General features: G+C 45.6%; 1 protein-coding gene across 4 annotated transcripts in view; it reads right to left on the bottom strand.

Moving 5' to 3' along the window:
• Positions 1-25,979, bottom strand: part of DVL3 (dishevelled segment polarity protein 3) — a 77,303-nt gene that overhangs the window by 39,663 nt on the left and 11,661 nt on the right. For all 4 annotated transcript variants that reach the window (XM_040428490.1, XM_040428486.1, XM_040428487.1 and 1 more), the window contains exons 2-4: positions 13,656-13,725; positions 7,610-7,731; positions 5,722-5,828 (exon numbers count right to left, since the gene is read on the bottom strand). In XM_040428490.1, coding sequence (XP_040284424.1) covers positions 5,722-5,828; positions 7,610-7,731; positions 13,656-13,725 — 299 coding nt within the window. The remainder of the gene's footprint in view (positions 1-5,721; positions 5,829-7,609; positions 7,732-13,655; positions 13,726-25,979) is intronic.

The following is a 25,979-nucleotide window of genomic DNA, read 5'->3' as shown; positions in this document are numbered from 1 at the left end:
CTTGCGTTGTTCTTTTCCGGCATAGAGTTCCGTCACAGGGGCTCTATACCGGAAAAGAACTGATCAGGTATGTCCCCATGCATTCTGAATGGAGAGTAATCCGTTCAGTTTGCATCAGGATGTCTTCAGTTCAGTCGTTTTGACTGATCAGGCAAAAGAGAAAACCGTAGCATGCTACGGTTTTATCTCTGGCTAAAAAAACTGAAGACTTGCCTGAATGCCGGATCAGGCATTTTTTCCCATAGGAATGTATTAGTGCCGGATCCGGCATTCCGAATGCCGGATCCGTCCTTCCGGTATGTGCAGACTGAAAAAAAGGTGAAAAAAATAAATGCCGGATCCGTTTTTGCCGGATGACACCGGAAAGACGGATCCAGCATTTCAATGCATTTTTTCGACTGATCAGGCATTTTTAAGACTGATCAGGATCCTGATCAGTCTTACTAATGCCATCAGTTAGCATACATTTTGCCTGATCCGGCAGGCAGTTCCGGCAACGGAACTGCTTGCCGGATCTCTCTGCCGCAAGTGTGAAAGTAGCCTTACCTAGAGAGATTGAAAACTATTTATGAAAAAAATAGATCTTTTTTTCAGCTAACACACTTGGACCCCCTCCGCATTTGTACTTGGGTTGTAATTACTATTCAGGACGAAGACGAGTCTCCACAAATGAGTCAACAAACTAATGGTTTTGTGAAAACATCCATGGAAATGTAAATTCTTCAGTGACTCCCAATAGGGTCTTTAATGAAAAATTCCCAGACAGGTGTTGCTTCACCGCACCCACTCCAAGTCATCTACATTGCAAGTGAATGTATTATAGACAAACCAGTTTTCCCAATGAAACACTGTAAGAGCATACAGTAAAGGGGTCCATGCTGTCCATGAAAACCCCACAATGTGGTGCATTTCTTACCCCGTTGTTAAATGATGTCCATTCCTGTGATGTCAAGTAGATGATTCAGGGGTAAAGAGGACATCCGACTCATTAACGGTATCATAGAACTAACGTTTCTGGCATTTACAAGAGCCTACTTCTGTACAGCCGGAAGACGCAGCTCTCCTCTACATGTTCTGTACCCTCATAAGGAATCTGTGTCTATCATCATCATCATACACATCAACGTCCACGTCACGTCACTTAGGGTGGGGAAACTGCTGAGGATGACTAAACTGCCATTGTGAAAGGTGTCATTCACAAGAAAAAGAATAGCAAAGCTTAATGATAATGCTTTAAATGGGAATTTTCTGATGGTGGACACGTGACCCATAGATAACAGACACAATCTAAATCCGTAGGTTCCCAACTTTATAAACCTGACACTTTGAACGAGAATAGTAATAACTCCTCCCCTTTACTCTTCCAAGACCAGGTGTTTTTTGTTTGTTTTTTCTTCTACTCCCAGTCCTCCCAAAGCCGAGCTAGGGGAAGCCGGTACACAGCCAGGAGAATGCACTCCTGGTCTTTAACCTCCCAGGTGCCGTGGCATCTCCCTCCCATATTTGACCATGGCATCTGAGGGGTCAAATGTATGGACCATGTCAAGTAGGTATCGTGGTATTAAAGGTATAGTCTCATCTTGGACACTGGGGGCTTATCACTAGGATATGCCATCAATGTTAGGACGCAACCCCCGAAGTGAACAGAGATCAGCCACACATGAACGGCCAACCTCTGTTCACCGCTTTGAGAGTTCCGAAAATACCGGAGCGCTGTCCATTCATTGTTATGGGACTTCGGAAAATAGCTGAGCGCACTAGCGATGAATGGGGAGCACGATGAGCATGCACAGTGTGCTCTCCTTCACTTTGGTAGCCCCGTTCTCTAGATAGGAACAGGGCCCGAGGATCTTAGCTTTATTGCAGCTATAGTCAGGATGTAGTACTCATTTCAAGTTAGTGGCTGGAATGAATAGTTTTAGTTCCTGTTTCTGCGCGTAAGGGAGCGTTGGAAGCGGAAGCTGCAAATGACATCATGAAAGATCACAGGCAGTTACTGTCCTCTCTTCCCCTGTACAGCCACCTGTGGTTCTTGACTTAAAGGGGTTGTCCGGGTTCACAGCTGAACCTGGACATACCCACATTTTTACCCAGGCAGTCCCCCTAATAGTAGCATCGGAGCATTTAATGTTCCAATGCTCTCCATTGCCCTGCACTGGATCGTACAGGGCAAAGGCATTTTATGGAGATCAGGTGACGTACTCTGTTCTCCATAAGGACTGCTAGGCGGAGGCTTCTGCCCAGCAGTGAGCCTGGTGACTTCATCGGCACTAATGGGCGGGCTTTAGCACAGCCCTAGCCTGTAAAACGGCTAGGGCATCGCTAAAGCCTGTCCATAAAGAGCCGCTGGCGTCACCTGGAACACTGCTAGGCGGAAGTCTCTGCCTAGTAGTGTAATGTTATAAACAAAGCCCTTGCCCTGTGCGATCCTGCTATATCAGGGGGCCTGCCTGGGTGAAAATGTGGGTATGTCAGAGTTCAGCTCTGAACCCGGACAACCCCTTTTACTACACTTTGATTATTAGTGAATTTTTAACAAAGCGTTACAATTTGATGAAAAATTCCATGAAGGCGCACATGAAATCTAATGACAAGCTGCTGGCATACACAATGGATAGTTGGCTACTGTTGCTGAAATCATTATTTAGGGACAAATTTTTATTTCATTTGTATGGTCAGCTTAAAGAGCATCTGTCAGCAGATTTGTACCTATGGCACTGGCCGACCTGTTACATGTGCACTTGGCAGCTAAAGGCATTTGTGTTGGTCCCATGTTCATATGTGTCCGCATTGCTGAGAAAAATTATGTTTTAATATGTGAAATGAGCTCAGTTTTCTCTGTAACTGCCGCATCCTCCGATTACAGGGCAGTGTAAACATGATCACACCTGGCCTTGTCAATCAGAGTGCAGAGGGCGCGGCAGTTGCAGAGAGAGCAGAGCCTCTAGGTGTAATGGCAATGTCCCCATTGCTGATAGGGGCTCATTTATATATAGTAAAACATCATTTTTCTCTGCAATGCAGGCACATATGAACATGGGACCAACAAAGATGTCTTCAGCTGCCAAGCGCACACGTAACAGGTCAGACAGTTTTATAGGTACAAATCTGCTGACAGATGCCCTTTAAATTGTATGCTTGTTGGAAGAAGCATGGAAGGATTGGTATGAATTAGTTATGGGTGGGTTCACACTAGCGTTAGGGATTCCGTTATGGCTTATAACATGGTTAAAACAGAAAATAATGGAATCCATAAGACGGCAGGACGGATCCGTTCTGCCCATAGACTTGTATTGTGTTGGAATGCAAAACGGAAGCCTTTAAAAGGCATTCAGTTTGCTTTCCGTCCTAATAAAGGTCTATGGGAATCAAAACGGATCCGTCTGGGTCCCGTTATGCAAGACGGAAAACAAAGTCCTGTCGTTTGCTTTCCGTCCTAATACAAGTCTTTGGGAAAGCATAACGGAATGCCTTTTAAAGGCTTCCGTTTTGCATTCTGTCTGGGTATTCCGTTATAACCATGTTATAACGGAAAGCCATAACGAAATCCCTAACGTTAGTGTGAACCCACCCTTAGAAAGTTAGTAAAGGAAGATTTTTGAAAAAATAAAAATAAAAAAAATCAGTCAGTCAGTCAAATAAAGGATTAGCATTTAGTAATATTAAAACAGAAAAAAAACACCAGCTGGAATACTAGAAGTAAATTTATAAGCATAGCCATTAAGAATTCATAGACCTGCTATTGAGCTTGTAAATATATCATGAGCTTGTGACAGACTTCCAAATGACAGATTTATTTTAAATGATAAAAAAAAGACAAGCCAATCCACATTCCTTGTTCCCAAAGTCAAGCTGGAGACACGTAAGCATCACTGAGGCCTATAGTCACTGCATGAAAACTGATGTTATCAGCCCCACCAGGGAGCACAAAGAAGCAAACTCCACCTTGAGATTAAAATATTACAGTAACGCTTTCTTGGCAGATTAAAGAGCAATTTTACATCAATCAATGGAAGATGGCAAGATATAAGGACACGCTCTTGTAACTTTACTATATCATACATCGCTCAAATGTCCAGGATTTCACAACCTACAAAAGGGGATTTGACTGTTAAACACAATTTACATTATCCCTTAAAAGCCAAATTATTGGTCCTTTTTTTTGCGCTCCTGGCGCCTGTTTTGTGTGACAGTTGTGCTAACAGTCGGTACATGTTATTACCAAGCACTGATGAATTGCTGAGAGTGCAAGTCCCCAAAGCTGCCCATGAACATTCTAGGAACATTGGCTGAACGTACCGATTTCAGTGAGACGAGCCAACTATCTAGGCGGAGTCGGGAGTCTACTCCACCAGATGTCAGGGGAAGAAAGAATTCAGCATGTCGGATTTCAGTAGTTCCAATTCTTTGCTCCTGCAGGAGGTAAGCTACTGCCAAACCGGTGTACACGTGTATGGGTTAGTCAGGACAAGCAGATTAAAGTTAACTCCTTAATGGCTAGCCAGCTTCCCTAGGAAATGTGACGTAAGGTTCATAGGTCACATAAGCCTAGGAGCAGCTCAGTCCCATAGAAGTGAATGGGGCTAAGTTGCAATACCAAGTACAGCCACTATACAATGGACGGCGCTGTGCTTGGTAAGCAGGTAGAAGGCCGTGGTGCTACTGCGAACACCGATAGCTTCTAAAACAGCTGATCGGCGGAAGTCTCGGGTTCGGACCCCACTGAAAACAGGATAGGTTAGGAGTATATATATAAAAAAAAAAAAAATTAAATTATAATCTCTGACAACCCATTTATTTCTAAAAGGAGGGTTGGGGTGGAAACAAAAAAGCAATTATGCCATGTTTTTACAGTATAAATTTTGTAGCATCCATTTTTCATTATGATTACAATGATACCAAAATAAATATATAAATAAATATATATTTTAACCTATTGTTCTTATCGGCTTGTGCACCAGGACTCTGTTGAGGATCCGAGGTCAGGAGGGGGCAGCGTTCACAAAACAAATGACTTCACCCAGAGTTGTGCCTGGAGCAGCACACCGCTATGTGGTACACAGAGTTGGTTGTCAGCTGTTATACCCGTTCAAGTGCTTTTGTGCTCCACCATTGTGTTTTGCCACTTCTGGGTTGGCAGTCAGTACTTTTGGAGTACTGGCATGTCGAACCCCGCAGTGCATGCCATCGCTGCAAGGGAAACAAGTCTGACAAGACTCGCTGCCCTTGCAGATGACTGGCAGGTTTCTTTCCTATACACAACAGGAAAGAAACCCACCAGTCATCGTCAGGAGGCAGGGGTGGGCAGTGAGTCTCCTCTCCCTTTGAGTACTGGCGCACGCTGTCGGTATGTTAGTTCTTTAAAAGTACTGACTGCCAGCTCAGAAATGACAGGCGGCTGAAATCAGCGGGCCTGGTACTAGACTATGCCGACCTCAGTGAGACCATAGTAGAGGTGGCAGGTTCCCTCTAAAGCTCTTCCTCAAAGAGTGCTTCTACTAAATATAAAAACTATCTGAAAGGGACACAAAAATGCTGTCATATTTTGGAGTAAATTTAAATGATAATTATTTGGCATCCATTTTTTTTTACTCTTCCAAGATAGCTTGGATAGCGGAAAGAGGGGCAGATACATTTTCTGCCTATGTATTTTGATAATATAATGTAGCATGCATTAAAAATGACCGCTGCGTGTGAAAAGAGCCGGACACGTGCAATTACCATTTTCTGATGTCTCCTTTCTTCTTGGTCGCTCTCGTTGTGCCGATACCACAGAATCCGTCTCTGTGTCATTGTCCAGGTTTTCTTGGCTGCCTCGAGTGTTTGGACTGTAGGACAAAAACACATTGCACAACGTTACCATTTACAGCATCTCCATGTGAACTGACTGATGAAGGTGCCACAGAAGGCCACAGCACCGCCACAATACAGATAAAATAACCTGTCAAGTATAGGCATTTTCTATAGCTTTTCCGCTATTCAAATCTGCACCAATGCATTGACTACATAATATATGCCACTGAAAGTGCCCTAAGTGCCTCGAAGGGTCAGAAAAACGCAGCAGTGATTGCCATGTTTACATCAAACCTAAAAATAAAGAGGTGGTCCACACTGAAAGGCCAATTTTTGTTAGATGTTCCCTTGACAGTAAGGTGTAATCTGTGGAACAGCCCAAACTGTTCAATTACCCTGCAGTGCTATTATAGGGGAAATGAAGGCGACTAGTCCTACGCTAGTACCTATGGTGGACGATTACCTGGAACTTACTGCTTGGTTGCAGTTTAGTTCATCTCCAGTAGGACAGAGCTGTGATCTGAGACTACAATTTCTCTACAGTACTTACAGGGTGTCTGAGACACACCTCCTGTCTCATCATTGGCTCTGGCTGCTGCTCGGTCCCGCCCTCTGCAGCTCGGCCTCCACAGATTGGCTTGTGTTTATACACAGCAGCCAATCACTGGTCAGCCAGAAAGAAGCTTTCTATACCAAGGACAGATTTACTATAAAGTGTAGTAAACTACCAGTGAGAGGAGAATAAGCCCAGCAAGCGAACCTGGAGGGTCACCAAGTATTACACAATGTTTAGTGAAACCAACTAAGGCTACTTTCACACAAGCAGCAGGGGAGTCCGGCAGGCTGTTCCGGCGGGTGAACAGCCTGTCGGATCAGTCATGCCGCTAGTTCACGTGTGCCCCCGGTCTGCCACTCCATCCCCATTGACTATAATGGGGGCGGGGGCGTAGTTCCGGCGCCAGTGCACGGCGAGAGGCAGCAGGACTAAAACTACGACATGCAGTACTTTTAGTCCGGCTGCCTCTCGCCGTGCTGCCGCCGGAACTCCGCCCCCTTTATAGTCAATGGGGATGGAGCGGCAGTCCGGGGGCACACATGAACTAGCGGCAGGACGGATCCAACAGGCTGTTCACCCACCGGAACAGCCTGTCGGACTCCCCTGCTGCTTGTGTAAAACTAGCCTTATACACAATATAACCACTCCATCACACAAAGACACTCGTTTGGGAACTAAAAGTGGCCCTGGAAAAAAAAAAAAAAAAAAACACATGTAAGTGGCCCCATGTTGCAGGTGGGTCCAAATTAACAGAAGGCGGGGCAACATAATTGGGTAGGGCCAAAAGAAGTAGGCAGGGCCAACAATACCATAGTGCAGGCCAGGGCAATATAAAGCCCCACCTGAACCAAATACCACAGTGCAGCACAAAATACTGAAACCTGCTGCACATGATGCACAGGCACCAATCCTTATTACCAGTCTAATAACGGACACTGACCACCACATCATTACCAGTCTAGTACCTGACACTGACCACCATACCATTACTAGTCTAGTACCCGACACTGACCACCATACCATTACCAGTCTAGTACCCGACACTGACCACCATACCATTACCAGTCTAGTACCCGACACTGACCACCATACCATTACCAGTCTAGTACCTGACATTGTCCTGATATTTATAGGGGTCTGATTGGATGTCCTGATATTTATGAGGGTCTGATATGAGGTCTGATGAAAAAAAAAATAATTCTCATTTTCCTCCTCTTAAACCTGGGGTTATAAAGCAAAAAATACAGTATATACACTCACTGAAAAGATGGTGGACGGGAGTCTCCAATGCCCCCTGTCCGCTCAATTGGTGGTGGCAAATCAGAATGACTGTCCGCGCACACAGATCCAGCATCAGACTGTGAACCATCTGCAGAGACGAGCTGTAGAGACAAAACATAGGAAAAAGTTAACAGTGACCACACACGTATGCAAACCCAGCAGGTCTTTACTGTGAGAGTGTCTACTGCCACCATGTGACGAAAGACACACTCAAGCAACTCCATGAGCTTGACATAACACAGATAACTTAATGCTCCAGCTTCAATGTACGGCGTTTCATCACGTACACATCTGTATTTCTGGTGAAGATTTATTATATACAGTATGAAGATATTATTTTGCCAGGAAAAACATACAAACAATATTCCTCCGTGGATCTCAGTGTTGAGTTTCTTATTTCTAACATTCACAGACGAGTCACATTATTATGACCACCAGCTAACATCCAGAGTGACCACCGTCTGCAGCACGGACAGCAGCTAAACAGGATGGGAGTGACGCTAAGATCCGGGTAGGTTGTCACAGGTGTCTGGAGCCATGCTGACTGCAGTGCATCCCACAGCTGGGGAGGATCCATAGGGCAAACATAATGGTCGAGGTGGTCCCACAGATGCTCAATTGGGCTCAAGTCTGGGGAATTAGGGGGGGCCAGGGTGTACCAACCAACATCTGACATGTCACACCATCTTGTTGGAAGATCCCATCTGCCCCAGGGAAGACAGTCAGCATGTATGGGTGTACATGATCTGCAAGGAAGGATTCGTACTAATGTGTCTTCCACATAGATGAGTAGGCCAAGAAAACATTCCCCAGACCATAACGCTGCCAGCACCAGCTTGTGTTCTTCCAGCATAGGGGTCACTGTTACTATTAGGCCCCATTCACAAGACCGTATTTTTACCCTGCATTTTTTTCAGATGCGGACCCATTCATTTCAATGGGGCAGCAAAAAAATGCTGATAGCACACTGTGTACTGTCCGCATCTGTATGTCTGTTCCGCAGCACTGCTAAAAAAAAGATAGAACATGTCCTATTGTTGTCTGTTTTGAGGACAAAAATCGGCATCGGTACAATGGGTCCGCAGAAGAAAAAAAATGAACACGGGTGTCACCCATATTTTTTGGGAAAAATACATAAGGTCATGTGAATGCACCCTAAATGTGAGGCACAAGCGTTATTAATTTTTAAACCCCCATGTGACTCACATTAATAATGACACCATAGATTAAGGCTTGTCCCATCTTGGACATTTGGGGCATATTGCTAGGATATTCCCCCAATGTCCGATAGGTGCCGGTTCCACCTCTGGGACCCGCACCTATACTTAGAACGGAGCCAGCACTGTACATGCGTGGCTGCCCTCTAATCATTTCTAAGGGAATACCGAAAACAGCCGAGTGCACTCTTGACAATTCTCAGGAGTCCTATTGAAATGAGTGGGACGCGCACTGCTTAAGTTCAGCCATCACTCCATTCACTTCTATGGAGCTTATGGAAATAGCCAAGCCAGTGCTTGTTGTTTTCAGCAGTCCCATAGAAATGAGTGGAGGGCGGACTCTTGCACTTTTTGGCCTCCATTCGAAGGACAAGTGTAACTCCTAGAGGTGGAGCCCCCAATGCTCAAGATGGGACAACCCCTTCAACCCCATGTTGCCCATTGTAAGAGGTACATGATGGGGTCACTGTTCCTATGAGGCACATAGACGTACTAATGTAATAAGACGACGCGCCTCACAGTAATACAGGTATATAGCATGAAGCCTCTCCTGCAGAAAATTCTTCTATTTTGAAGGATAAAGGACCTTTGATGAGGTAATCGCCAGGTGACCAATAACAAGTGGATTTTACTGGTCACATAGCGATGACATCATCAAAGATCCTTTAAGCTAGAGCACAGACCGCTGTGAGTCCGTCCCCCCCCTCCTTCCCTAAAACTCCCCCCGTTGGGCCACTTAGCATTTTCATTGATGGCAGTGGCCGGCTGCGTCACAGTGGGGATGGGGGGATGGAGGGATGGAGGGATGGAGGGATGCCCCCCCCCCCCCGTCTCCACTGTGCAGCAGATGAGGGGCATAGCGCGCCATGTTCTCTAATAAGAATAGATACTAAGCTAAACAGTAGAGCAGCACAGTATCGACAAAATACAAATCTTGGTATAGTATTGAACCGGGTGAAAAAGTAATTGAATAAATATCGGAAGTTCGATACCTGGTGCAACTCTACTCATGATACACTTTCACCACTGCAGCACGTTAACAGTTCCGAAATACCGCCACCCTTGGCCCGGAAGCCAATAATCATTCCTTTTTGCAACTCTGATAAAATCGCCTCTTTTAGCACGAGGGATATATGTGCAGACAGCCCATCACACACCTTATATACTACTCACCGAGCCAGCTCACCACACGTTACTTCCTTCATGAACTGCAGACGTCGAAAGTAGGAAGTGGTCATAATAATGTGACTGTGTATCTCTCACAATAGCAAACAGAAAAAAGAAAGCACTTAAAAGTATAAGACAGAAAACATAATACACTGGCCTAAGGGTAGAAGGACAAGATGATCTTTGGCCAGGAACAAGTACAAAGCATCACACAAATTAGGGACTAAGTGGTGCACTCAGTTCTTTGGAGGACGTTACTTTTCTATAATAGTCATCACAGATATTCCACAAGTACAGGTTAAAAGTCTAGCGCTGACAAAGTCCCATTACCTCATCTGACCTGCAGACCAACAAGATGGAGGAGCCTGTGGTCAGCCATTCTCTCTGAAAGCAGAAAGACCTAATGCACGCCGTGACTCACAGCACAAATATGTAGATAGGAAGACGACGGCCAAGTAAGGGAAAGACAAAGAGGCATGGAGTCAATGGGAGAAACAAATGCCGAAGCCACACATGATAACAACAGAAGCCTGGCAGGAGCAGGGTGAGATTCTCTGGGATAGGCACGTGAGCATGAAATAATTCTATCAGCTTTCACAGAGGCAAAATTCTAGCATTTGGGCGATATCACTAGGGATGAGCGAATTTCATTCACGCTTCGTTTGGTGGTAAAAGCAGAACTGCGTTATGGATTCTGTTACCACGGACCATAACGCAATTCTATGACTGAATGCCTTTAGAGGCATTCCGTCATAATAGAAGTCTATGGGCTGCTTAACGGATCCGTCCCGTTTCCAAGAGGACTCCCCTGCATAACGGAAACGGGACGGATCAGTTTTGCAGCCCATAGACTTCTATTATGACGGAATGCCTCTAAAGGCATTCAGTCATAGAATTGCGTTATGGTCCGTGGTAACAGAATCCATAACGCAATTCTGCTTTTACCACCAAACGAAGTGTGAATGCATTTCAAAATATGAAATTTAATCATCTCTAGATATCACCTAAAATGAGAATAATGATTTTTACCAACTTTTTTTTTTTTTCTAAATTATTATTAATTATTTTTTTTGTGTGCTGTCTGGCAGTAGTGCACCATGCTCGACCTGTCACTCCATTAGGACAGGGGACTGGGACAACCATTCTCTGGATTCGTGGGGGTGCCGGTCGTTTTTTCTTTAATGATGCTGCAATCCAAAAGGCAAAACTTGACGTAGCCGATTGCAAGTGTGTTTTTTGTGGAATCAGATGTACTGTAGTTTTCACTTGTACTATTTCGGGGGCTCATTGGATTAAATTATTAATATTTATTATTTAAATTGTTATTTTTACGTTAGTACCTGGACAGTTGAAACACTAGGTTACATTTATTATAGGGGATATGACGAATGTGGCGATACCATATATGTGTGTTTGTGTTTTTTAACCACTTTTTTTAACCAAAATAAATCTATTTTATGGAAATAAGTTTTTCTAAATAAACTTTCTTAACCTTTAAGACCCCATGCAGACGAGCCTGAGGGGAATAGGTCTGTATGCTTTGCGGATGCGTTCAGTGAAAAATGTGTGATTTCGCACACAGAAACTGTCCAGTCACTGGGAGAACACTGCTGCGGTCAGTGACTGGCTGAGGGTACTTTCACATCTGCGGCACTGTGGTCCAGCTGTCCGTTCTGGCAGAGAATGAGACAACCCCAGTGTGCAGTGGTTTCTGTCCAGTCACTGGGAGAACACTGCTGCGGTCAGTGACTGGCTGAGGGTACTTTCACATCTGCGGCACTGTGGTCCGACCGTCAGTTCTGGCAGAGAATGAGACAACCCCAGTGTGCAGTGGTTTCTGTCCAGTCACTGGGAGAACACTGCTGCGGTCAGTGACTGGCTGAGGGTACTTTCACATCTGCGGCACTGTGGTCCAGCTGTCCGTTCTGGCAGAGAATGAGACAACCCCCAGTGTGCAGTGGTATCTGTCCAGTCACTGGGAGAACACTGCTGCGGTCAGTGACTGGCTGAGGGTACTTTCACATCTGCGGCACTGTGGTCCGGCTGTCAGTTCTGGCAGAGAATGAGACAAACCCCAGTGTGCAGTGGTATCTGTGCAGTCACTGGGAGAACACTGCTGCGGTCAGTGACTGGCTGAGGGTACTTTCACATCTGCGGCACTGTGGTCCAGCTGTCAGTTCTGGCAGAGAATGAGACAAACCCCAGTGTGCAGTGGTATCTGTGCAGTCACTGGGAGAACACTGCTGCGGTCAGTGACTGGCTGAGGGTACTTTCACATCTGCGGCACTGTGGTCCAGCTGTCCGTTCTGGCAGAGAATGAGACAACCCCCAGTGTGCAGTGGTATCTGTCCAGTCACTGGGAGAACACTGCTGCGGTCAGTGACTGGCTGAGGGTACTTTCACATCTGCGGCACTGTGGTCCGACCGTCAGTTCTGGCAGAGAATGAGACAACCCCCAGTGTGCAGTGGTTTCTGTCCAGTCACTGGGAGAACACTGCTGCGGTCAGTGACTGGCTGAGGGTACTTTCACATCTGCGGCACTGTGGTCCGACCGTCAGTTCTGGCAGAGAATGAGACAAACCCCAGTGTGCAGTGGTATCTGTGCAGTCACTGGGAGAACACTGCTGCGGTCAGTGACTGGCTGAGGGTACTTTCACATCTGCGGCACTGTGGTCCGACCGTCAGTTCTGGCAGAGAATGAGACAACCCCCAGTGTGCAGTGGTATCTGTCCAGTCACTGGGAGAACACTGCTGCGGTCAGTGACTGGCTGAGGGTACTTTCACATCTGCGGCACTGTGGTCCGACCGTCAGTTCTGGCAGAGAATGAGACAACCCCCAGTGTGCAGTGGTTTCTGTCCAGTCACTGGGAGAACACTGCTGCGGTCAGTGACTGGCTGAGGGTACTTTCACATCTGCGGCACTGTGGTCCGACCGTCAGTTCTGGCAGAGAATGAGACAAACCCCAGTGTGCAGTGGTATCTGTCCAGTCACTGGGAGAACACTGCTGCGGTCAGTGACTGGCTGAGGGTACTTTCACATCTGCGGCACTGTGGTCCGACCGTCAGTTCTGGCAGAGAATGAGACAAACCCCAGTGTGCAGTGGTATCTGTCCAGTCAATTTTTTCGACATTTTTGACAGATTGCAGCAGGATCTCCACCGGACCCCATTATAGTTAATAGGGCAAGCGGGCATGCAAATTGCTGGCAGATTCAGAGAATTCCGGCAGGATTTGCTGCTGAATATGTGAAACTAGCCCAATTGTATAGGAATACACATGAAGGATCTCATGTTATTTAAAGGGGTTTTCTGAGGATAGGTCATCAGTATCTGACTGGTGGGGACTCAACTGCTGGTGCCCCCACCCATCAGCTCCATAGTGCTCCAGTGAGCGCCACGGCCTTTTTCCAAGCTAATGATGTCACTTTCATCAGTCACATGGCCTGGCACAGCTCAGTCCCATTCAAGTGAATGCTGTGATACCAAGCACTGCCGCTATCCAATGGATGGGCACAGTGCCAGCTGTGAGGAGGCCTCTTCAAACAGCTAATCGGCTAGTGTGCTATGAGTCAGACCCTACCAATCACATACCGATGACCTATCCTGAGGATAGGTACTCAGTATAAAACACCTTTCACTTACCCAGCATACAACTCTTCCATTGAAACATGGCAGCTTTGCATTATCATCAGATATTTCCTCTTTCACCACCCTAGAAAAAGAAAAAAAATGGAGAATTCAGGTTACACAAATGAAGAGAACAATAACAATACAATTGGCTCACTACAGCACACCATTTGTAAGTAATCTCGGCTGACTGCCCGGCTCTTGCTGTAATGGGTGGGACCAGTCGTTTACCCCCCCTCCCCTTACATGCCATGGTCATTAGCAACCGCGGCATCTAAGCAGCATGGCCTCAGACAGTCAACCCTCAGGGCTACAGTACATGAAAATAGACAAGTATAGCGCTTGGCTACCTCCATTAGTTCCACTGAGATACACGAAGCAGCAATGACTACCGCTTCATTCACATAAGGGACTTCCGCTCTTGTGATTGGTTGGGGGTCCCCCCTTCCCCAGCAAGCACACATTTATCACCTATTCTGTAGAAGCTGTTGAGTGGAAAATCCCTTTAAGACCCAAAGCAGTCCAGTTCTTAAGGGGTTATGCAGGGACTAGAACTAGTTAGCAGGTTACTTGGTTTCATATATACCATACAAAGATATTAACCATCCAGTCGTTCCAGAGTGGTAAGACCAGCGGGGTGACTGGCAGCATATCTGAAGGTGACAATAGCCATACTGCGGTAAATGTGCAGATAATACAGAAATCACCACCGAGATACGCTCCTTCCAAACCCATCTAGGCAGAACGACGGGCTTCCAATCAGGCCAAATAAAAGGGGGAATCAAGGCTACAAACAAATGACGGACAATCCGGATGCTCTCCAAGTCATGACCTAGTAAACATATAGCGGGCACCATGGGGACTTGCACGCTCCCTAGAGACATTAACAGATGTCTGCAGAGTCCAAGAAGCAGACGCTCCCAATAACATAAACCTTGAGAATAAATTCCACACTGGGAATATGCAAACACAATAAAAGCAGACAGAAGTATAGGGATTCCTGCTGGCAAGGGTGGATCTGGGGGCACAGCTGAACAAACTGACGTGGCAGAGGAGCACACAGAATAGCAGGGTGGTTAGTGCCGTCAGATACACAGCTCATGGGATGATACCGCCTGGACCCATTAAACATATATGTGCAACACACGGTAATGCAAACAGGCAGGGACGTACAGAAGACGACGGGTATGAGCACCAGGCGGTGTCACGCTTCCACCTGCTGTCGCTGCAGGCCACACACAGTGAAGATGACTACCCCCTCCTCCAAGAAGAGAGGACCTGTAACCTCTCCTGACTTGTCAGTGTTAGTAAAGACTGGTATTTCCCATGAAATGACATTTGTAGAGCTTTTTTTTTTTTTCTAAGAACCCTGCATTTTGCAATTCCTCTGTTACTCCTCCTAGAAATTTATGAATATATTAATAAAGGGAGGTTACCCTTTCCTACATCTCACAAACAGCACTGATTGGACAATGTCATAGTGTGCAGGGAAATAACCCTAAATGGTAACACTTCAGGCCTCTTTCACACATCCGTATCGGTGAGGACAGTTCTGACAAGCTGGTCAGTGGTTCACCCATATAGTGGTCTGTCAAAAGCTCATGTTCGAAGAGTGTCTGTTTCTGCCCTCCACAAGTCCCCCATAATCCATGGACCCTGCAACGATGCGTGAAAACCATAAACTAAACATGGATGACATCTGTGTTAGGTCTGTGGTTTTCATGGACACAGACTATAATGTTCAGGAGGGATCCGTAATCACGGACAAAATAGGGTATGCCTCCGTGGTGGGAAACTGAGGTGTGAATACACGGAGGGCACACGTCCGTGATTTACATATGAAAGAGGCGGAGGAATGATAGAGGACTGATAAATCTGAATTCTACAAACAGGTTTATACAGCACTAGACCTCTAGACAGCGGCCAGCACTTATCAAGAACTGTATTGGAGGGTTGTCTATAGAAGTTCTTAGCAGGCCTCTGAAATATCCAAAGGGCTCCTACTTTATGGGGATTTCTTCTACACAAATACTGTATGCTCTCTGAACTGTGTCCAAAGTGACAAGCTAAAGATTTCCAAATTCACCAACTTTTAAAAGGAGGAAAAAAAAATAAAAAATGATTTAAAAAAAAGGTAGAAAGAAAACCAAACTCCAATGCCTTAGGGCTGTTTCACACGAGGGAGTCCATTGCGGGAATCACGCTCCGTGTGTAAGCTGGATCCTCCGCTCTGGACTTGCAGGAGCGCACGGCATTATCATGATTTATAATGCTGTGTGTCTCTGCTTGGCCTTATTTCTACAGAATCATACTAACAGCTTTATGTCACTAGGATTCTGTGGGAAAAAGGCCAAGCAGAGACACACAGCATTATAAATCACGATAATGCCGTGCGCTCCTGCAAGTCCAGAGCGGAGGATCACACTCACACACGGAGCGTGATTCCCGCAATCGACTCGCTCGTGTGAAGCAGCCCTTAGATGTCTGAGGATCGAGATCCATAAGAAACCGCTCACAGACATCTCCTGTTGGTCAAAAGATTTTCTGACACATGCCCAATGTACGCTACTACATGCGGCGCACAATACACATTGCTGTATAGAAATCAGTAGCAGACTGCACTTTCATATACTGAAAGCTGCCTGGTGTATGTCCAAGGGACATGGTCAGCCCCTTGGAGTTCATAGGGCACTAGGGATACATTCAGCATATGCCTCACTACCATCACCGGGCACATGTAGACACTGAGCATGATGTGAACAGAGCCTTATTTCCCCATAACAACTATGTCGATGACACAGAGATATATATATATATATCTCTATCAGGGAAAGATTTCTGCTGCGGGTTTTTCCACGTTTCGCCTCGCAAAGGATGAACTCTGCAGCACCAATTCCACAATGCTGTGGATTTTACGCTGGCACCGCAGGTCAATTTACAATTTTTGTCAGTGCGTGAAAGATCTGTTTGCTAAACCCAAATCCCTGGCGGCAAATTTGCTTGCATATCCACACCATGTCGGGGCGTTGATCCACCAACAATATTTTACCACCTACCCACCAGATAGGTGATTAATGTACGATTGCTGGGGGTCTGACAGCTGGGACCCTTGCAATCACAAGAAGGGGGGTCCCCTGGTATGGGACTGCACATTCTCTGTCTTTGGGAGAAATACCGCACAGCTATCTCCATCAACCCCATATAAGCGACTGGAGCAGTGGTCACACACGTGCAGCCCCAATGTCAAACATTTATTACCCGAGAACCCATTCACACGTCAGTGTTCGGTCAGTGATTGCGAGCCAAAATCAGGTGCGGCTCTAAACACAGAACAGGTGCAGATCTTTCCCTTAGGCCTCGTTCCCATTTCTGCGTCAGTGTCACGTCCGTGAAAAAAAGCGTACGTGTTTCGTCCATGAATATATCCGTAAAAGGACCCGTGGTTGATCCGTGTGTCCATTTTTACCATCTGTAATTCACTGGCGTTGCTCACCTGAAAATAAATTTCCAAAGAATCTCCTATTAGTCATGATTGAAAAACGGACGCAACACGGATGTGTGTCAGTGATTTTCACAGACCCATAGACTTCAACGGGCGTGCTTGGTCTGCATCACGGGTCAAAGTAGTGCATGTCTCCGTTATCTTTATTTACTGGCCCACAGTCAGTAAAAAAATACTGAAATGTGGACACATTTAAATCAATGGGTACATCTGCTGTCGGCAGAAAATGCAGACAGCAGACGTCAGTGAAAAACGGAAATGTGAACGAGGCCTTAGACCTTATGTCTGTGGAGGCTCCAATCCTGGTTTTAGCTCACAATCACTGACGTGTGAATTAAGCTTTAGGTAGTACAATCTATATTCTACCTGTATAGTATGAAATGGGCAAATATTTGCTCTTGGCATTTTGTCTCTCTACCTACTGGGTGTACCGTCACCTGTCTGTTGCCTTTTTACCAATCATGTTATGCTCATTGGCTTGCTTTTCCACCGCAAAAATAGTTCAAAATAATAAGTGTAATATTAACAGGTTTTTCCTTAATAGGACTATTGAGAAATCCATTCAGCTTGTGACCAGCTGTCATCAGCAAGCAGTGAAAGCCAACACAATGTGCCAGACGGCAGCCGTGCGCACCCCAAATGGCTCCACGCACATTTCCCTTTAACTTTCTCCACTTCTATGGGATCTGGTCCAGATTTCACAAAGAGAAAAAGGGTTCACAAATGCAATAGTACAGTAATGAAAAAAAGAAGGTACTCTTATAGTAGTATAGTACAGAAGATCTCCTTCTATTACATAATCATCTAAGAAATCTCATTTCTGAAGAAAGGAGGAATGGATTCATTAGATACATTAGTTTAAAGGGGTATTCCAGTATGTAAAAGTTTTTCCCTATCCACAGGATAGGGGAGAACTATCAGATCAGTGGGGGTCCTAACGCTGGGCCCCGTCCCTGTATTCCCTGAAATGACCGGAGAGGCCGGTCACACGCGTTCGGCCGCTCCATTCATTTCTATAGGAGTTCTGGAGGTAGCCGAATAGAGCGCACATCTACCTCCAGAACTCTCATAGAAATGAATGGAGCGGCCGAACGCGTGTGACCGGCCTCTCCGGTCATTTCAGGGGATAGGGGGTCCTCGTGATCGGTGGGGATCCCAGCAGTAGGACCACAACCAATCTGATAGTTTTCCCCTATTCTGTGGATATGGGATAACTTTTACCTACTGGAATACCCCTTTAATACACTGCAATCTTCACGAAGGTCACTCGCTGACGTGTTTTCAACCTTTGTTCTAAGGAGAAAGCCTATGGAAAGAGACATTCAGGTACTCTAAGACCTCGAGCACATGGCCGTATGCGGACCGAAAACAGTCGTGTGCATGAGCCTTTATTAGCACGCCAACACCACAATACGCCATAGATCTGTGATCTTGCCCTGTATATCCCGCACACTGGCTATAAGATAGCGCCCCTGCGGTGCCACTATTTTTCACCCATCAAAATGAAGATAGGATACTCATTTTAAAAAACAAACAAAAAAAAAGTATTTGTCCCCATTTTTAACCAGAAAACACATGCATCAATAGCACTGTCTATACAGCGCCTTACTATGTTTTTTTTAAACTGGCAGAATTTACAATCTCCCAAAAGTGAGGAATAGCAGATCCACAGCTGTCATATCAAGACCTGACAAAGTGTCCCATCCCCCGAAGACTATGGAGGGATGAAGAACAGTAAGTGGCCGGATGCCTCTGTAGCACCCATTGGGACAAAACAGGTGTCAGCGTAGGGGGGACCACAGTGTCCGACACATGTCCCCTGTCCTGTACTTTTAATGACGTAATAAAATAAGGAAACGCGGCTACAGCCTAACCGCACGGTGAAAAACGTACACTAAACCAATGCCTAATGTGCACAGGGAGCTGGACACAATAATAGATACAATCTCTTTAGCGGACCCGTCCGCTGTCCTGACATGTCTGCTCCTTGGTCCGCGTGTCGGCCGCACCTCCTGGGCCGGCTCCCCTAAACCCCATAGTAAGGTATGATGGACTATGATACAGTCAGTTCAGGCCGACACGGTCGTGTGCATGAACCCTAAGGCCATCTCCGCACAGTCAGGGCTCATGCACATGAACGTATTTTCTTTCCGTGTCCGTTCCGTTTGCGGAACCATTCATTTCAATAGGTCTGCAAAAAAAAAATGGAAGTTACTCCGTGTGCATTCTGTTTCCGTATGTCTGTATTTCCGTTCAGCAAAAAAATAGAACATGTCGTATTATTGTCCACATTAGAGACAAAGATAGGACTGTTCTATTAGGGGCAGCTGTTCCTTTCCGCAAAATACAGAATGCACACAGATGTCATACGTATTTTTTGCGGACAGCAATATACATGCGATGGTGTGCATGAGCACTCAGTATCTGGTTATATTTTTAATCTGAAGGCCAAAACCAGGGGTGGAATCTACAGAGAAACTGTATAACGGAAATATATGTGCCTTTGGATCTTTCCCTGGTTTTGGCTTACAAATACTGATGGAACTTACAAACCAAATACTGACCGTGTGAAGGTTGAGTTCACACTATCGGGAAGACTTACCAAACTAGTGTAAAGTAGAACTGGCTTAGTTCCCATCGCAACCAATCAGATTCCACCTTTCATTTTCCAAAAGATCGGTCAAAAATGAAAGGTGGAATCTGATTGCTATGGGTAACTAAGCCAGTTCTACTTTACACCAGTTTGATAAATCTTCCGCTATGTTTCTATTATGCCCGTTATAGATCCTTTTAAAGGGTATTTCCAGGCTGCTGATAATAATGGCACATCCTCAGGATAGGCCAATAATACTTGATCGGTGAGGGTCCGACACCCAGCACCCCCACAAATCAGCTCTTCCCTGCAAGTTCTGGCACTGGAAAAGACTGCACAGCTCTGGTCAAAGTGTAGTGGCCATGCCAGGTTACCGCAGCACACGTCAATGGGAGATAAGCTGCAGTAACACAGCACGCCCACGACACTTGGAACGGAGCTAGCCTCAGCACCGGCACAGCCGATTGGTGGGAGTGAAGGGTGATGGACCTTCACCAATCGGATATTAATGACCTAGGCCGTTAACTCAGGTGTAATTCAGTGGTGTTATTCACCACTTAAAATCATCTGCTTAAACTGGTGTCGGCTTCTGTTCTCATAGGATTCGTGACAGATGCAAAGGGTTCTTTAAAATCCCCCCTCCCTTGACTTATAATGGGCCCATCTGGTTCTACACTGTGTCTTGGCATTTAAGCACCTTCAGCAGAAGGGTGCCAAGCAGTCGTGTTCAACCCTTTCGGAGATATGAAGATGGCAAACACTGAGTACAAAGATTATTTTGTGGGTTTGGAAAATGTACAAGATGAATGACGTGCACCCATGGCTGCACAGTAGTCCGTTTAAATGGTATTTCCAGGGTACGTCCACATGTAAGGGTATGTTCAGTCTGTGTTGCTTTGGGAACGGGTTTCAGTGTGGATTCGGTGCTGAAACCTCCTCCCATTTAATGGAGCTCAACTGAGAGCAAGTCCGCACCGTCCAAAATGTTGTTTCTGCACAAAGATCCGCATGTAACACACACCATGTGCATATACTCCGGTTACATGCACACCATGGGGGAGATTTATCAACAGTGGTGGAAAGGAAAACTGGCTTATAGGCCCATGGCGACCAATCAGATTCCACCTTTCATTTTTCAGAGCTCCTTTGGAAAATGAAAGGTGGAATCTGATTGGTTGCGATGGGCACTAAGCCAGCTTTCCTTTACACCAGTTTGATAAATGTCCTCCAGTGGGTATTATGCAGGGGATTTTCTGTGGAAAAGCCGCAGTGTAATACTCTACCAGATAGGTGTCGAAATTGACCTGTGGTGCCAATCTTGAAGTCGGCGGCATGTCAGTTCGGATTTACAACGCAGATTTCACCTTTTAAATTGCAATGGGGAAAATCCACAAGTAACGCATGCAGATATTGGTGTGGAAATGCAGCAAAATCTGCACATGATCTGCAACGTGGGCAGTTAGCCTAAGGGTATGATGCCACGGTGACGGCTCGTAGGTGAAAACGACACCCATGTGCAGTGTGGACAGCACAATTTTGCTGGAAATACAGCAGTTTTACCTGTAAAGGTAAGTGGCCACTGTCAATCAATTAGGGGCATGGTTTTTCCATCCACACGCGGCCGCTGCCACATGGGACTGTATCCTAATTCTTTTACACGTCATGTTATGCCAATACAGCAGATTCAATAAATGGACATATTCATACAAAAAATAAAAGTGTCCTCAAGAATTCTGAAGGTTTATATGCAGTGCTGGTATAAAAATAAAATGGTATATGAAGGTAATAGATCAGTGTTCAGTAAATTCCCAGAATACTGTCTGCCTGCCAAGATAAACTGCACAAAAAGTGCTCGCAAAGCAAGAATAAGCAATCTCTTCAAGAAGTGTTTATCTCAGCAGGCGTCTGCACCTGGTCAACGCAAGCAGGACCCACGACAGAAAGACAGGTAAGCGAGGGTCTGCAGCCGACTGGGCACCAAAACCTTCCACCAGAAACCTGACTGTTGTAAGCTCCACTCCACAGAAAGCTCCCATCGGCCAGTTACGTCACAACTATTGGTCACTTGGCCTAGGCGCAGCGATTGGTGCACGGGTGTTAAAGTTACAGAACAGGGGCCTGTGACAACTTTTTACACCTTGTAGGCTGCCCCCAACTGTCCCAAAACCCCAGATCTATTCTGATTGTCCAAGTGGCCCAAGGTGCCCTGTATTAACCTGGAATTCCCCTACCAACTACCTATAGCAGACAACTACTGGGATCATTTTGAACCTAATCCACCCTTTGGGTTATTATAAGATAAAGATGGGCCTGACGGGCAGTTGAGTCTCAACGCGTTTCTGCTGAAGAGTAATGTACGGCTTTATCTGGGGACCATTAGTACCCATGTTAGTATAGCTAATGGCTCTGTGCTAACTGGAAAGCAGCTGGTGCTCCACAGGCTGGCAGCCTAAAACACACATTGTGCCCATTGGAAATGACCCATAAAAGGTCTAGACTCCACTTATTTGGGGAATAGTTTCCCCCACTCGCCTCTTTAGTACTCCAGAGAGGAGGCGCTGAGGAGGACACAACACAAGCAGGGCTATCTCCACTGCAGTATTGCAGCAGATCTGCACAAGGAACAGCTAATCAATGAGGCTAATCCATGGCATTTCCACCAAAAATAAGTAGAATTTTTTTTCCTGATGTGGCTCTAAGAATCTACCTGGAAAGTTCTCGGCAGGGCAGAGGAAACACCTGCATGGGATGTAGAAATTGGTGCAGATTCCACACTGAAATTCATGTCTTATCCACTTACCGTGATAAACGAGCGTCCACAGAGAAGTAACCAGTGATGACCACCAGCCTCTCTAATCACAGGGAATAATGGAAACTATCAACCAGTGAAATGAAGCTCCTTCAGGACAACGTCCACCCTTGAGTAAGACAATGATTTATACAGCTACCTATCCGGCTGGTCCGATAGGAACAGTTTGCTATGAACCTGGTACAAGAGTGACCATTTTTTTGACTATTTTAGGACAGGTTCACACATGCAGTCTTTGATGCAGTTTGTGGTCTTTTAGTTTTGAAGTCATTTTCTCTCCTTTTGGATCTACTCCAGCTTGTGAAGAACGTACTCTAGCAGGGTGATTTGCTTTGATCAAGTGTACTTAGTTCTTTTAGAAATATCATACCGTCGCTGTGCAAATAAAGGTCCCGGCTGCTCTTGTACAACTTGCGCAAACATTGGAAACAAGCGGTCTCTATGTTAGATGTTGGCGGTCGTGTGTTTTATTCAAGTGGCCGCTTAATCGACTGCCTCCACTTCTGCGCTGAACAATAGCTGAACATGGCCAGCGCGCGCACAGATACAGGAGATCCTGCTGCTTGCATCCGCGCATGTGCTGAACACGCTGAGCTATTGTTCAGTGCCTGGGCAGAAGCGGAGGCAGCGGTCATGTGGACAAACCATGTGGACAAACCAGCCAGGAGGCTTTATTCGCACTATTTGATCGTCTATTCTCAAACTGTGCACATCCGTCTAAACTGCTGACAGACTATGCTTTATACTGCAGCATAAAAGATGCAATCTCCCAACATATAAGCTCATGCACACGACCGTATCAGGTTTGTGGTGCCCAAATCACAGATTTTGGCCGTGTGCATTACAATGTTTTTTACTCCTGTAGAAATGTCCTATCCTTGTTCGCAAAATGGACAAGAATAGGACATGTTCTATATTTTCTGCAGAGCTGCGGAACAGACATATGGATGCAGACAGCACATGGTACGCTATACGCATCTTTTTAGGCCTCATTGAAATAAATGGTCCTGTATCCGTCCAGCATAAAATACAGATCAGATGTGGACCAAACATACGGTCGTGTGTACATGAGGCCTAATCAGGAGTATGTTCACACATGGCAATGATTGTACGAATGTTCAATCACTGGACGGTGTAAAAGGACCTTAATGGGTTGTTCACCTTCGGTGGGCCTTTCTGGAAAACCCCCCACGTCACAGGACATGCAGAGGGAAGCATACTTACCTGCTCCCTGCCGCCGCTTTGCTCTGTGTGTCAACATCTGGTTAGATGCAGGTCACATGACTGCTGCAGCAGTGACATGTACCCCATTCGTCACATGACCCAATGACATAACACACGTCACTACTGTGCCCAGTCATTGGTTGCGGCGGCCATGTGACCCGAGTCTAACCGGATGTTGACATGTGGAGAATGAAGCAGTGGTGGTAAGGGACCAAAGAAGCAGGAAAAGCCCCCCAAAGGTGATCAATCATGTTAAGGAGGCTATACAGGATTTTGATATTGATGGTCTACCTTCAGGATAGGCAATTGATATCAGATTGGTGGGGGTCTAGCATCTCCACCAGCCGTTACTTTGCACATCTGACTCCATTCATTATGTAGTGGACTCACTTCAATGGGGGGAGCGCGGCAGTAATCAGCCCAGTCCACTACACAATGGACAGAACAGCGAGTCCCACCACTGGAGATACTCCAGAACAGCTGATCGGAGGTGGTGGTGCAGGGTGTCAGACCCCCATTGTTTAGAAATTAATAGCCTATGCCGAGGATAGGCCAGCAATACCAAAATTCTGGACTAAGTAGCCAAGTAACCCTGGTCTACATCATGTACTAAATACTTTTTTGTTTTTTTTTTACTTCCCAGGTCTCCTTTAATGGTTACAAGTTGGGTGTGTGAAGTGTAAAGGATTCCATTTCTATCTCCCATGGAAGGAGTCTCACATCTGCAGTCATCCCCTCGGCCTGGAATCTTCAAATGGTCTGGCACTGCTTGAAGGGTGTGTGGGGAGGGAGGGGGGGGCATGTTAAAAGACCAAGAGCAGCCTCAAATTCCTGCCTGCTTGTGACTGCTTCCATGTGCCCAACTCTGCACACCGAAATTACAGGAATCAAAAGGGATTTAAAACAACCCTCATACATTTACCTTACTGAAAAATACTTCTGTGTCTTGTCCTGTATTAGGTCTACAAATGAGGCTAAAGCCACTCACTATATGGAAAGTACTTAGTAGGGACAAAATATAGGAATGGTACCAAATACAGGAGAAAACACATGACAGCCCATGTAACATTTACTTCTACATAGACCTCTAGAATACATAGCAAAGAACCTGCTGGAGTTCAGAACTTCATTAGATCCACAGACTTGCATAACAAAAGTGAAAAACTCAATGCAGGCTTTACAACACATCACGGTAAATATCTCAATACACAATGGTCCCTCAAGATACAATGGCCTCAGGATTATGGATGGGCGAACTTCCGTTTTCAAGTTCGGCGTACAAAGTTCGGGATATCTAAGAATTCTGTTATGGATTCCGCTACCACGGACCATAAGTTATGGTCCGTGACAAGCGGAAACCATAACTGAATTCTTAGATATCCTAAACCAAGTAGCCAAACTTGAAAACACAAGTTCGCTCAACACTACTCAAGATAAAGTATTGTCAACATAAAATGGCCTTTTCTGGGACTCAATGTACAAGGTCTCAGAGTTGGATCCAACCAACATGGCCAGTTGTCTGGTAAAACACCTGTTTTACCAGACAGCTGGCCATGTTGGTTGGTTCCGAGTCTGAGACATTGTACATTGAGTCCTAGAAATGGCCATTGTATGTTGAAAATATTGTATCCTGAGGCCATTGTATATGAAGGACGATTGTGTTTTTTTTTTAACAGTACGGTGTGGTACTACATGCTCTGCAGACCTCCATCTGCGCCAGGATGAACCTCTTCTTTGGATGTCAGGCGAGGAAGGCTCCATGTCATTATTCTGGTAGACCGTGTGCTGTACAGGACCCTGAAGAAGCTCCTGTCCTCACATAGAAAGTGATGGTATCATCTCCAGAATCTATTATTCACTGTTATATGGAAAGGTCTGTCTTAGTTATCTGCTTATTTTATTTAAATCTTATTTTTCTCTTATTTTGGGGCTTTGAAACCAATTACTAGTTTTCCATACAGTCATGGTCTCAAGTTACAGTGATTTCAACTTCTAATAGTCACCTTGTAACTTGAGGGACCACTGTATTTTACAAAGTGACTTTCACAACTCTACAATATTACAGAATTCTGATTCACTGTAATCCCAAATTGTACCTGTCCGTTGCTTTTATTGAACAATATGATAGCAGAGAATGGTGAGAACAAGGGGATTTACAGGTTAAACTTTTACAACTGGTTTCTAAATCCCTTTTTTTTTACTTTGTATATG

Source organism: Bufo bufo, chromosome 4 (assembly GCF_905171765.1).
Source record: "Bufo bufo chromosome 4, aBufBuf1.1, whole genome shotgun sequence".
Lineage (NCBI taxonomy): Eukaryota > Metazoa > Chordata > Amphibia > Anura > Bufonidae > Bufo > Bufo bufo.
Note: the sequence above shows the minus strand (reverse complement) of the source record. Positions and strands in the feature narration are given on the sequence as shown.